Source organism: Pinus tabuliformis, chromosome 7 (genome assembly GCF_031772625.1).
Source record: "Pinus tabuliformis cultivar Carrire ecotype Pingquan chromosome 7, CPIR1, whole genome shotgun sequence".
NCBI classification, from domain to species: domain Eukaryota; kingdom Viridiplantae; phylum Streptophyta; class Pinopsida; order Pinales; family Pinaceae; genus Pinus; species Pinus tabuliformis.
The window spans coordinates 17,760,055-17,775,484 of NC_142293.1; the positions used below are offsets into that span (position 1 = coordinate 17,760,055).

The 15,430-nt window shown below is 39.0% G+C and overlaps 2 protein-coding genes across 2 annotated transcripts in view; both read right to left on the reverse strand.

Moving 5' to 3' along the window:
* The window catches only part of LOC149244909 (Zincin-like metalloproteases family protein), a 515,093-nt gene that overhangs the window by 348,040 nt on the left and 151,623 nt on the right, over positions 1 to 15,430 (reverse strand). The gene's annotated exons all lie outside the window — the stretch shown is intronic.
* On the reverse strand, positions 11,041 to 11,600 carry LOC149244912 (nuclear transcription factor Y subunit B-8-like). The gene has a single exon (XM_089455525.1). The coding sequence runs from the start codon at positions 11,443 to 11,445 to the stop codon at positions 11,056 to 11,058; it is 390 nt and encodes a 129-aa protein (XP_089311651.1). The 5' UTR covers positions 11,446 to 11,600; the 3' UTR covers positions 11,041 to 11,055.

Genomic DNA, 15,430 nt, shown 5'->3' on the forward strand with positions numbered 1-15,430 from the left:
TTCCGATGTATCAAAAGAACCCGATTTATGATTTCGAAGTCTCGGGTTCTTTCAAGAAGAACCGGGCTCTTCGGGGTTCTTCTCAGAGGTACCTGTTCCAGCACCCGGAACGTGGGGACGAGTTCGAGAACCCCACCCCTAGGTTCGGGAACCCGTGCAACATAGGTTACTAATGAAAAGGCATGTCTTAGAGACATGCTTGTTCGTGAAAGGGTAATTACCTGGCTATATATACAGGACCCTCATTCTCATTTGTACTCATCCTACATCAATTATTTATATAATATACAATTTACACTTACTATTCTATGATGAATGTATTTGTCTACGAGTATTTTAATATCTCTGCTGCGTATACGACTTTTGTTCATTACATTGGTATCAGAGTTGTTCGATCCTCTGGACGCTCAACCGCTGAAGAGAACTAGTCTGATCCAGCCTTTGGCCATTAATCCTTTGTCAACCTTGTTGTCGTCACAATTGAAGAGTTTCGCTACAAGAATTTGGAGTTTCTCCATTTCACTATAAAGCATTTGGCCATTCAATTATAATAATAATAATAAAATAATATATATATGGAGAGAAAATAAAAAGTCAAAAACAAAGATTAAAAAAAAAGTACATATAAAGATTTAAAATAAATAAATAAATATAGTCCAACGTAAATTTTGAAGGAGAACATTAATATATATTCTAAGGTTCTACATTATTGATAAAAAGTGCATGATAAAGTTAAGAGGGAATTTTTCCAAATATATTTAAAACTAAACGTAAGAGAAGGAAGAGTAAATAATATTATCTTAATTCTTCATTAAGTAGTTTACAAGCCCATGGTTTTAGAAACCCAGGTAATTGCCCATGGTATTTTGAAAGTAAAAGAAAAACAAAAGGAATATAAAATCTTTTTATGTGAATGGTAAGTTTTACTTTTTACGTGGAAAACATTAATGGAGGTTTTAGAAACCCATGGTAATTGCCCATGGTATTTTAAAAGTAAAAGAAAAACGAAAGGAATACAAAATCTCTTTATGTGAATGGTAAGTTTTACTTTTTACGTGGAGAACATTAATAGAGTCAAAAGTACATAAGTGAACATATATTTTATATTATAACCCAAAGAGGTGAATAGCCACGATTCACTAGGGTTGTAACTTTTCAAAAAGAAAAATAAAAAATATTATAAATAAAAGATATATAAAGAGGAGTATTATATTATGAAGGGGTATTTAAAGAAAAGTGCAAGTCATAAAATTATTGAAAATATATATATATAAGTACAAAGCAGGTATTATTATGAAAGGTTACATAAGGATTAAGAGTTTACATTAAAGTGAAGTTGAATTAAAGTTTAAAGAGTTATATGAAATTTAAAAAATAAATACCAAGGGTAATAAGATATTTAAAAGAAGCCAATTGAAACAATATTTAAATATTCTTTTTAAAGTACAAAAGGAGAAAAAGCGCAAGTAGAATTATATAAAAAGAATACAAAGGAGTTTTGAAATATTAAGGATTATAGGAAATTGGATTAAAAGAGTTTTTAAAAATTAAAAAAAAAAAATATATATATATATATATATATTAAAAAGGCACTTTTAAAGGAGGCTTGAAGTACAAAGTCCAAAAGAACTTTAAATATAATATCTTAAGTCATGTCAACAAAACAAATGGGATCAATCATTGAAAAATAAATGTTGGAGCTCAATTCTAAAATGATGAAAGAAGAAAGGTTTTCCTATAATGGTCTTTCAGTCACAGATCACGGAGTAATTACATTAAAAGGAAGTATCCAAGGAAAAGAAGTTAACGTCGCCATCAGCCCAAGCAATGATAAAAATTATATCAACATCAACTTGGCAAATCAACTATTAATTCCAGAGCTAAACATTGGTGTAAAAAAAAATATTTTTGACCAAAACGAGTATAAAATTAGTGATCTACAAGTGACAATAGGTCATTATGACTACATATCTCAATTTCATGTTGTAAGGACGGATAAAAACACTGACGTCATATTCGGTTAACCCTAGTTTAAGGATTTGGGTACATTCATGTCAAACATAAAGAAAAAAGTTTTGACGTTTCCTTATAAAGGGAAGATCATCATGTTTCAAGACATAACAAGTAAATCAAAATCAATAAAATCTTCATTAGAAGACCTTAAGGATATCTCAGATTTGATCTTTCAAGATAACGAAAAAACCATATCAAATAAGCAAAAAGAGCTTGAAGAAGTCATCTACAGCAAAGACAAAGAAATTTCACGCCTCAGATATCACCAAGAAAAGCTACTCGAACAAGTCAAGAAAGCTAAAGCATCAAAGAAAGAACTCAAGGAGTGTTTATTAGAACAAGAAGAAGAAAAATTACGTTTAAAGAACCTTACCCAAACATTAGTAGAACAAATCAAGTGTTTAAAAGACAAGAAGCGTAAAGGCCAAAATAAAGTTGACTCAAAGAATGAGGAATGCTTACGTCTCAAAAATCATAATCAAAATCTGCTCAAATAGATTAAAAAACTTAAAGATGAAAAGAAATCATTGACGAATAGGTTCAAAGAACCTGTCGCAAAGGAAGCATCAAAATCTCCATATGTAGCTATCCAAACTGAAGAAACAAACATCAATACCATTAATCTCGCAGTTCAGGCAAATCCAAACCCTATTGAAGTAAAAACGTACTCAGAGGTTGTCGTTCAAACAGAGGACACCCCAAATGAGGATTCAGTAGTCAAGTCAACAACAACAATGCCTGAAGGAAATCAGGAAACTGCCATAAAAATGTTTAAAGAAATTCAAACAAGAAAGATTCATTGTCTACATCCGAATCACAAGAGTACACACCTTAATCAATCTACAAATCTATATCAGGCAGAACATAAACAAACTTATGTTCCAAAGAATATTGAAGTGAGCTCAATCCGGTCATACGATAACTATTCACCACACATCTCCGAGGATTAGAAGATTAATTTAGGATGGTTTGATCCATTTTCAGTACGACAATTATGTCTATCGCTTAGAACATCATATTGTCTTGTGTCAACAAACATAAAAGATTAGAAACAAGAAGATATTCCAAACGACAGAAGAGATCCGATCCTTCATCAATAAGCTTTGAGGACAAAGATTTTTGAAGGAGAATGCAATGTTATGAACATAAATTATGTAAAAATAAATAAAAATAGATAATAAATAATAATCATAATAATTTAAATATAATAATAAATAATAAGTAAATTCACTAATGGTTAGTTAATAATGAAAAGGCACGTCTTACAGACATGTCTATTCATGAAAGGGTAATTACCTGGCTATATATACAGGACCCACATTCTCATTTGTACTCATCCTACATCAATTATTTATATAATATACAATTTACACTTGCTATCCTGCGATGGATGTATTTGTCTACGAAGTATTTTAAATATTTCCGCGGCATATACGACTTTCGATTGTTACACACGTGCTGGGAAGGGTGAATTTATGGAAAGAAAGATTGAGACCAACCTTACCTTTCTCAAGGATATTACTCCAGATGAAACCTCTTTTGAAAACCTTGAGAGAGATGATCCCATTAGCCCCTTGGAATATGACATGGAAGATTTTTTCCACATTGAAAAGGACAAATGGGAAATTGTTGGTCCTCAATTTGATTGTGCTCCCATTTATGACACCGACAAGGAGGATGAGGATGATATTGATTTTCCTTTCCCCTCAAGCACTACTTATGATGGCATGCCCATTGATACCCTTAGGAAGGAGAATCTTCATTTTCCTTTGCATAAAGAGGAGCAGTTGGAAGTGATCAACTTTCCTTTTAGAAGAGACCTAATCTTTGGTATTGAGGACATTGATAGGGCTCTCGCTTCTCTTGAGTATGATTCTATGTTCAAATCACTTGATCCTTTAGATTATAAGTTTGGAAATGTCCAACCCATTGAATACAATATTTCGTTCTCCCTTTTTCCTATTGGTCATCATCTTGAGTCTTCATCAAGTGATTCCCTCGCACTTGGTCATATAATCTCAAGTAACTGTGAGCCCTTTTCCCTTCCCGAGTATAGTGTCAAGGAGAAGCCCTTCATTGATTACACTTTTTCCACTTGGACAAACCCTCAGGGTTCTGATCATTCCATAGTTCCCCTTCTCCAGTGTAATCATCATGTGCAACCTACTTGTGTTTCTCCATCTCGTCAACCTCCCTTTCCCACTAATCATGACCCAATGAAGGCCATAAGACATGACATAGATAATAAGGGCAATGGTGGAAGTAATATGCCAAAGGTGACCATCCATCAAGAGTTTATGAGCTTGGTTGTTGACATCTCTATATTTTGGTTGCAAGAGAAGATCTCATGGACTAGATTGCATCCTCCTCTTACCTCTTCTCAGATGGTCATCCATGTGTGGTCATCATATTTTCGCACCTCCCGCCCACAGCATCATCCATGTGTTTGGGTTTGCATTTGCTTTGTGGTTTGTTGCATGAGTACTCATATTGGCAGGCATATGTATAGTGATGTGATCATATGTTGGTTTCACTGGCTTTATGATTACACTTAGCATTAGCATTATCATATGCATGTTAGACTAGGATGCATTATGATTTTTGCATTAGAAGTAACTGCATATGACGTTTCTCATGATAGATTAGATTGCATATAAATAAATATATATATATATAATTTTGCATATTTTATTAGTTTATGGGCTAACATTAAGCATGGGTGATCATCAGACATCGTGAAAAACATGTTATCTCGTGGCTTTGATCTTTGACATGTGCAGATAACAAGTCTAAGGTGACCAAGAGATGGTTGGAGTTCTCGTGACCTCCCGTTCGAGCAGCCTTGACCACTTCTACGATAGATCACGTCCCAATTGGAGCCAGATGTTACCCACCACCTAGTGGTTGATATCCCTAGGAGAAATTTTTCTCCATGATAAGCCTCAACTGATAGCCAACAACCCCTTGATGCCTCCTACTAGCTCGTTGTGCCATTTCTCTGCCACCTGAGCCAGCCATGTGGTCCCTCGCTATTAAATTTGGCAACTAGGGCCAAACATCACTTTGAACAGCTCTTATTGTTGAAATTTGATGACTAAAAAAAGTTTCCAACAATCCCAACCCAGTTTTAATTTCACCTTAGCACTTCCATTCAGTTAAATGCCCTTTCCCATAAATATACATTCAACATATAGAATTTTGGAAATGAAATTTTCAAATTAAAACACGAGACTGTCAACACATGCTGAAAATAAATATGGACATAACCAAACCAGCAACACACATAAAAATACACACAGATTTTTGGTCAACTTAGACCCACGCAAAACCCCTTCAATCTTCTCTAGGCAAAACCTATTAGAGAGCTCTTCAAATTTATTTATCTTTCAAGTTCAGGAAAATACATTTGCAGACAAACAAAACAACAAGATACAACTTATCTATTCAACCCAAAACTCCTTGAAAATCGTGCCCACTTTGCCTCGATTTCCATGCCCACTTGAAGCTGAAAATATGTACTGTATGGATACGATTGTACGGACTGTACGAATTTCCGTACCATTGTATGGACTATACGGAATTTTTTTCAAAAACTTCTCTCGAATGATGTGCAACTCACAACATTCAATGTTGTTCGTACTGTACCTTTTGTTGTCTTCTAAACCTTGATTTCCATGCCCAGCTTTGCCCAGAAATCACTCCTTCAACTTGCTGCAACAAATTTCTCCTTCAAAACTTTTCTCTAGCTCTCAGTGTCCTTTCTCCAATCTGCTCATGAAGAATGAATGCAGTGTCTCTTTTCTTTTCCCCCTTTTGTTTCCCTAAATGACTTTTGGGCAACCCTAAGATCTAATGGCTCAGATTCATTTAGATCAAGGGATGAGAATAAATGTGCATTTAATTCTCACTTTCTATTTTTTAACTCACCCATTAAATAAAGTACCCACATTGTACTTTATGTCTAAAGTCACTTTTCACTTTATATTTTAACATTGGCTTTACCACTTATAAAGTCACTTTCACTTTATAAAGTCACACTTAGGAAAAGAATTATTTTGAACACTATTCCCTAGGTAGAGACTAACCCATGGGAAACCACTTGTCCAAGGTACATTAAAAATCAACACTCCCTCTTACCGAGGAAAGTGTTTCTCACCACACCCATTTTGTCCCTGAAATGGACATGCTTGCCTCTTGGCAAGGACTTCGTGAGAACATCGGCCACTTGCTCATCTATTGATATATACTCCAGCTTCACTGCCCCCTTCTGAACATAGTTCCTGATGAAACGATATCTGATGTCAATGTGTTTTGACCTGTCATGAAACACTGGATTCTCTGTGAGTTTAATGCAACTCTGATTATCACAGTGAATAACTATCGGTCTGAACTCCTGATCAAATAGGTTATACAACAACTTGCGAAGCCAAATGGCCTCACAACTATCCTAGCTAGCAGCGATATACTCGGCCTCAGAAGAGCTCAAAGCAAAAAAAAAAAATCCTTTCGACTGAACCACGACACAACTGTCGAACCCAATCTGAAGCAACACCCTGAAGTGCCTTTCCTGTCAGAAGCACAGCCTGTCCAATCTGAATCTATGTAACCTGCCAACCTCACTCCATCTCCCCGCCTATAGTCCAGACCATAATCAACATTCCCCTACACGTAGCGAAGAATGTGCTTTGCAACTACCCAGTGCACCTTCCTAGGCTCAACCATGAACTGGCTAAGTGTGTTCACTGCAAAGAATATAACTGCCCTAACGTTGACCAGATACATCAAGGACCCAATAAGCTGCCTATACAATGTGGGATCCACCAAACTAGAATCTGAAAAATGAAGCTTCTTCCAGTTGGTGATCATAGGTGTAGACATGGGTCTACAGTCTGCCATGTGAAATTTGCTCAACACATCCACAGCATACTGCCCCTACCCCAGAAAGATATGCCCCTCCTCCTGCCACACCTCAAGCCCCAAAAAGTAATGCATCAGCCCAATGTCCTTCATCTCGAACTCTATAGCAAGATCCTCCTTGCAACCACTAATCAGCCTCTTTGCCCCAGCAATGAACAAGTCATCAACATACAACACAAGAATGAGCGGATCATCCCCTACAACAATGTAGTATAGGTTCGGATCTGCATCACTCTTCGTGAAACCCATCTACCGCAAATAAGTATCAATCCTCGAATACCAAGCTCTCGGAGCTTGCTAGAGTGCTCACCTCAACCAACATACATGGGTCTCCCGCCCAAGTACCTCAAAGCCCTGTGGTTGCTCAACATACACCTCCTCCTCTATAACTTCGTTCATAAATGTGGTCTTCACATCCATTTGATGGATTTGCCAACCCATTTATGCAGCAATAGAAATAAGGGTCCGGATAGAAGTGTACTGAGCTACAGGAGCGAAGGTCTCATCATAGTCAACTCCCTCTATCTGTGAGAACCCTCTAGCCACAAACCTCGCCTTGAACTTCTCAATGTTGTCATTTGCAATGTGCTTGACCTTGTAGAGCCACCTGGAAGTCACAACTGACTTGCCCTCAAGCCTAGGCACCACTTCTCAGACATTGTTCTTAACAATAGAGGCATACTCCTCCACCGTAGCCTCTCTCCATACCTCCTGCCTGGCAGCCACATAGCTAGTAGGCTCAGAGTCAACAATGCTGGTAGCCTTGGCTACATAACTGCGAAACTGCTTAGATGGCACACTCTCCCTGTTCACCCTCTTCGGAGGACCAACAGACTCCGCTTCCTTCAAGGTGTCTTGAAGCCACTTGGGTCTCCTCTTCCCTGAAGAAGCTTCCCCATAGGGAACCTCATCCTCTTCCCCAGTCTGGTGAACCTGAAGGTCTGCCAACTGACCCTGGTGTGTCTATACCAGCACTTGTCCTCGAAGAACCTGTACTGGCACCTATGCCTGTGTCAGCTGAAGTGACATGTGAACTTTGTACCAGTGGACTCCCTAAAGAACTACTCAGTGAACTCACCACTGGTACCCCAGATGTCACTAACACTGAAGTACCTCCTATACCATTCGATCCAGAACCCTGAGGTCCCGCTCCCTATACCTGACCTCCCTGCTGAGGAGAAGTCTGTGACTCTCTCTCATCATACTCCCGTGATCTCCAATAGGCTCTCTCCTCCTCGAAATTCACATCCCTCCTAATCACCACTCTTCGTTTAGAAGGAATGAAGATCTGATAGGCCTTCGAAGTCTCGCTATAACCCATAAAGATACCCTTCTCTGCCATGGGTTCTAGCTTCGTCCTCTGCTCCTTAGGGATATAAGAATATGTGAGACATCTAAAGATACGAAGATGTGCCACATGAGGCTTGTCTCCAATGAAAGCCTCCTCTAGAGTCATATTCCCCAATACTCTATGAGGACTCTTGTTCTGAAGATAAACAGCAATATTGCAGGCCTCGGCCCATAAAAACAAAGGCAACCCCTTATCATGAATCATCACTCTAGTAGCCCCAACAATAGCTCTGTTCTTCCTTTCAAACACCCCATTCTGCTAGGGGTTGTAATGAACCGTGAACTCTCTCCTAATGCCCTCCTGTGCACAGAATTCAGAAAACCCACCATCGGTGTACTCACCACTATTGTCTGACCTCAAGACCCAAATCTTCCTACTTGTCTACTTTTCCACAAGAGCTTTGAACTCTTTAAAGCGACTGAAGACCTCACCCTTAGTCTTCAAGAAATATATCCAAGTCTTCCTAGAGTAGTCATCAATGAATATAACATAATACTCATAACCACCCAAAGACACATGAGACATACGACCACTAACATCAGTATGAATCAAGATTGGTATCCATGTAGATCTGTTGTCGCTCGTTGGGAATGGTAACTTGGTGTACTTGCCCAAAGCACACCCTCTGCAGACCTCATAATGCTCGACAATGAAATCAGCAACTCCAGTAGTGATCTCCCTTAGTACTCTCAAAGATCCATGATGCATATGCGCCATCCTCCAGTGCCATAACTCGCACAAGTCTCCACTGCTAATGGTACTAGTATGAGTGCTACCAGATGTGCTACTCACTAATGCTCCTGCCGATTGAGAACTAAACCTGTATAGTTTCCCAGAGCAAACTCCAATCACTTTGGCCGAAGTGATGGAAGCTCCCCTGGGATGCATCAATAACTGCCCCCCTAAGAAAGTGACATCAAACCCCTTCTCCTCCATAGCAAACACTGAAATCAAGTTCTTCTTCATCCCCAGAACATACAAAACATCCATGACCTTCAAAGGAGGCAAAGACTCCCTCTCAAAGGTCACAGTCCCCACACCAACAACTCTCACAATGCGGTCATCTCCTAGTACAATCTCAATATCAAGTGCCCTCTCTGCAAGCTCTAAAAATAACTCTCGTGCACCTGTCATATGGCGGGAAGCCCCGCTGTCTATGTACCACACGTTATATGATGTACTCCTACTAGATATAGAAGTAATAAATGCAAAGTCTTGGTCAAACTGTGAAGCAAACTGCTCCACCTCTGTTGAAGCTGCAGTACCCTTCTTCCCCTTGTTCTTCCTCTCAAGACATGTAGCAGCATAGTGTCCCATCTTTTGACATGCCCAACATTTGACTTTGGACATATCCATATCTTTCTTCTTCTTCTTCTCCTTTCGCTTAGCCACATCTGATGAGGCCCATTTCTTGGTCTTCCCTTTGTTCTTCCCCCTGGTTTTCAAGGCTACATCCTCCTCATCTGCTATCTTCACCCCACCACTGCCAATCTTTCATATCTCATGTTGCACACAATCATCCCAGAATCTGTCCCAATTGGGAAGATTCTCCCTAGAGGTAACAGCATCTCTAAAGACCTCCCAAGACTTAGGAAGTCCCGCTACAGCTATCCTGACTAACTTTGTGGGTGCAACTGTCTCACCAATAGCAGTCAAATCATCATGTACCTATTTGACCCAACCAAGACAATGAACTACACTTTCAGCCTTTGTCATCCTGATGTTCTTCAATTGTTCTTTGAGTACCATCTTTTTGCTCTCATTGGTACTTTGATAAAGAGTGGTTAGAGTTGTCCACATTTGATATGCATATGTGTTAAGTTTTGGTATGTTCTATGCTAGAGCAATTTATTTAAATTTTCACAGTTAGCAATCACATCAGCATTACAATAAACTGCAGATAGAACATAAATATAAAATCGCAGAAGACAAGCCAAGACAAGAGGACACAAGATATGGCGCGAGCCAAGGACAAACCCCACAATGTGTGGGGAAACCCTTTGATCAAATCTTCTTTTATCTTCAAAGTTCAGCAGAGAAGAGAGAGAGAGAGAGAGAGAGTACAATTACAACAGAAGTCAACACTTTGACTTGTCTAGATCTACAACAGAAGTCCACTTGCTGCATCACTGCATATGATGTCATGTTGCAATAGTTGTGATTATCATCATGCTGCCCATGTCCATGATCTTATCATGCTGCTGCCCGTTGCATCATTCATCACAATTGTACCATTCTCATGATTACATTTACCATGATGTTGTCCATGCTCCATGCATCATAATATCTATAGCTGCATCCTTATGATAATACGTCCTTCTGCCTGCATAGATATTTATGGCCATAACCTGCATATACCTAGTCATGTATATATGAGCATAGTTTAGAAGATATGAGCATAGAGCGTATAACTTGTATCACCCCAGCGTATATATTGTACACTGCCAGATCTAGGGCCTGCGTATATATATTGCTGCCCTATGATCATATGTACAGTCTTCATTACTGAGTGCCTTGACTGCATTCATATTACCTTCACTGCGTATAGTCTTCAATACCTTGACTGCGTTCATATGATTGCATTCCATATATGTATGTGACTGCGTTCACATGTATACAGCCTAGCGTATATGACTGTCCAGCGAATGTATATAACCACAACTGCAATGTATGACTATGCGTACTTTGTCTGGACCTGTGCGTACCCAGAATGGACTGCGTATGACTGTGCGTGATATATATATCATGACTGCGTTCACCATTGACTGCGGGTTCTATGATTGCGTTCCAAACAGTGGGGGACATATATGACTGCGTATCACCTCCGCCTCTCTGTACATGAGCAAGTAAACCTTCAAGGGCTCGATATAATCTTCAAACCCTAGCGTGCTCATGGCCCAGAGCAAGTCATCGTCGTTGATTGTCTTCCTCTTTTCTCGCTGGCATTTGTCACTGGCCTCGCTGGTGATGAAGCTGATAAACTCCGAGACACACTCCTGCACGGTCTCCTTGGCGTCTTTAGCGATCTTGCCGTTGGCCGGCAGCGCCTTCTTCATGATGCGGCTAATGTTGGCGATGGGTAGGAACCTGTCCTGCTCCCGCACGCTGGACTGGGGGCTTTGTTCCCCAGAACGAGGACTTTCCTGGCTGCCAGCTTCCGCCATATGACCAGGGACCTGGGATACAGCAACAGAACCCGCGCTTGGAAAGCTGGAGGGATTTAAGGGCTTCCTTTGATAAGATCAGATCGGACGCTGGAGATGGAAGGAGGAGAGACGACGACGGAGATGAAGCCGTTGAGAGATCCTCTGTGTATCTTCACCGTGAATGCGTATCACCTGCGTTCATCGTGAATGCGTATCACCTGTGTTCAGCATGGTGCCACTACGTTCACCATAATATAATAATTGCATTTCACTATAATGCTACAGCTATCACCATAACATTGTTTCATTATAATGCTACGGCTACCCAGATTAATGCTACTGCAGTTAGGGCATCATAGCAAGTACTCTTAGCGTTTTCTCCTTCTCCGAAAACCCAGACGTGGAGAGGAGATCACCTAAAGAGTGTGATTAAATGACATCAAATCCTCTTATATTTATACTAAAAATGTAGAGGTTGAATAGACACGTCGGTTGCGCTTCTAGAGCCTACATATGTGCTGGTCGGCTTGATAATAATTACATAAACAAAATAAATTCATATCTCCATAAATACTTATCGGAATCGGATGATCTTTGGATCAATCCTACACCTCTCGACGAGAGGGATCCAATAAAAATATCAGCTGCCATAAATAAGCCGACCCACATGGAGTTTGGCCCTAGTTGCCAATTTAACAATATGTGTTTCCTCTCACCTGAGGAACCACATGATCCTTCAGACTGTCCATCAAAATCCTTTTTGCCTTTGCATTATTTTTTGTGAATTCAGCAAAGTCATCTGCAGCAGTAGGAGGTACAACCACTTGCCGCACTATGTCCCAAACTGTTGCCTCCTCAAACATTGTCTGAATCCTGTCCTTTCAAATGACATAGTTGGATATCCCATCCAGTTTGTCCTCTATCCTTAAGACCATGGCCATGACTGTTGTCCAAACTTTACAAAACCAAGAAATGGAGAAATGAACTTTCCAGCACACCTTGTTGCCCCAAAAGTTCAGTCTGTGTGAAATTTCACATTGCTGTACCAAAATATCAGTCTATTGTCGAAACTGAGTTTGTTGTTCAAAAATTCAGTTTGTTGTCCAAACCACTGTTTGTTGTCCCAAACTACTGTCTGTTGTTCAAACTGCAATTTTCAATCTGTAGCTCTGATACCATGTTGAAATTTGATGACTAAAAAAAGTTTCCAACAATCCCAACCCAGTTTTTAATTTCACCTTATCACTCTCGTTCAGTTAAATGCAATGTTGCAGTTATCGTTATCGGGATATTATCGGCGAGGGGAAATAATCAGAAAAAATAGTAAAAATCGGGAAAAAATAGTAAAATACAAAAATATTCATTTTTTTTCAATTTTTTTAATATCTAAAGCATATACAATGTAAAATAAATACATTGACACATAAATATGATAAAAGAACTAATATATAAGATGTGTAATATCATTTCTAGTGCTACATCACACATAACAGTGAATCATGTTCTGAATAGTAAGTCCTGACCCCTGAGTCCCAACTCAGCCTCAAAATATCAACAAAAAATATAATAACGTATCTCATATCATGAGTCATAATGTCATATACAATGGAATTAACCAAATAACTAAAGTCTAATACTATTGATTTCCTCCACCCCTCTTGCGAGAAAATGCAATAGCTTTCCCTTTCCCTCTAGATGTAGATGTCGATGGAGTTGGCAGCGGACTCTGTTGTGCTCTAGAAGCTGAAGAACTAGGAGCTATGGGAGGTAGACCACGTCCTCTACTGGTGGCAGGGGTAGCCCGGGTAGGTGGTATCACATCCTCCTCCTGTTGCTCCACCTCCTCCTCCTCCTCCTCCCCCCCCCACTCCACTACTTCCTCCTCTAACCAATCATCGGCAGGCTCCATGAGAGGCCTCTCGGCCTCAACCCTCCATGCAGCAGTGGTGTCAATCTATGTCACACGGTTCGAGTTCGAGTTCGAGTTCGACAACGATTAAGTTCGATTCGAGTTCGAATTTTCCGATCAGGTTCGAATGAGGTTCGGCATTAGGTTCGACTATACATATTTTTCAATATATATATATATCTATATATGACAAAATAATAGAAAATTCAAAATCAATCCATAAACACATGAACACAAATTCTTATTAGTAAACATACATCAATAATGTAATCATTCTAACATCTAGTTAAATGTAAACATAGACAATAGTAGTTTGCAAAAAGAAATGACATAATTTTCAGTCTTCAAAATTTAAATGAATGTCAAATACTAGTAATCTTTTAAAAAATCACATAATCAAAACATGATCAAAATTTAAACATTCACATCATTGTAGGACATCTTCAAATTTCAAAATTTTAAACATCATCAAAGTCATCAACACATGGAATTCCATCATTTGGCTCATCATCATCAATGCTAATATAATAAGGAAGTCATAAAGACCATTGCCAAATAGTTATAATCCATAAAATTGTTCTAGGAAATTCAAAAAACATATATAGTCTATACTTATGGCCTACTAGACTCTAGTATGATCAAAAAGCTCTCAATCATCATGTGCATATGGCATAGTAAAGGCACTAGAATGGTGATCATCAAAGTCATCAATAGATGGAATTCCAACATTTGGATCATCTAGTGAATCACCATCAGTGCTAATATCATCTTCTTCTGGCTCTAAATCAGCATCAAACCATGGCTCGTAGGAACTAGATGCATCTTTGGCCACACTACTCAAGGCCAACTTCAAATTACTACGAACATAAACAAGGTCTTCCAACCTTGTAGACAATAATTTGTTTCTTTTCTTGGACTGGATATGGTTAAAGCTACTCCAGTTCCTTTCACAAGCAAAGGCACTTGATCCCTGGCTCAAAATACAAACTGCAAAACGTTGCAATTCAAGAGTCTCTGATCCATAAAACTGCCACCATCTCCCTGGAGGAATATTGGGCCTATCTTGTACTGCACTAGACCTTGCAAATATTCCCTCTTCCAACCTGTATGCTCGGAGCTGCTCTCTAATTCTCCTGCATTCTTCTTGATCAGGGACCAACCATTCAACTGCATCATAAAGGCCATTCATGACTTCTGCATCATTTGTTCTTTCTATCCCAAAGAGTCTAGGATCCAAATAACAAGCTGCTGCATGTAAAGGACTATGCAACATCTTCCATCTTTCATCAATCATCTCCCATATTGCAATGTACTCATTTTCCTCATTATTAAAAAATTTTGCAATGGCTTCTTTAGCACGATCCATGCCCTCATAAACAAAACCCATGGAAGGGGTATCACTATCAACCATGCGAAGCATATCAACAATTGGTTCACATACTTTTAAGACCTTCTGAGCATTGTCCCAAAAAGCATTCCCTAAAATCACCTGTTCCAACTCCTTTCCTTTAGCTTCCTTTGAAAGATGAGACTTTTCCCACTCATTGTTGCAAAAAACACCTCTTATACTCCCTTTTTCTTCAACTAACCTTTTGATAGTAATATAATATGTGGCAAACCTGGTGTCACAAGGCCTGAGCAACTCTCTAGATGCATTATTCCTGTACAAGCTCAATGTGAGTTGATGGTTAAATATGAAGTGAGAAATTTGTTTCCCCCTCCGAACTGTCTCGTTAATCCATGGAAACTTTGCCAAGTCATGTAACAATAAGTCAAGACAATGGGCAGCACAAGGTGTCCAATATATTTTTCTGTATTTATCCATGACCATTTTTCCTGCTCCAACACAATTTGAAACACTATCTGTTATAACCTGGACCACATCTTCTTCTCCAACCTCAAGAATAGCTTCCTCTAAAATCTTGAAAATAAATTCAAAGGTCTTCTTATTCCCTGATGCATCAACTACTTTCAAAAAAAGTACCCCTTTAGGGCAAGAAACCAACACATTAATAAGAGGTCTATGATTCATATCTGACCAGCCATCTGATAAAATTGTGCACCCTGTTTCCTTCCAAGAGTCTTTGATCTTCT

Excerpts from the sequence above, each read along its gene's own strand:
- LOC149244912 (XM_089455525.1), bottom strand. The coding sequence starts at position 11,445 with ATGGCGGAAGCTGGCAGCCAGGAAAGTCCTCGTTCTGGGGAACAAAGC.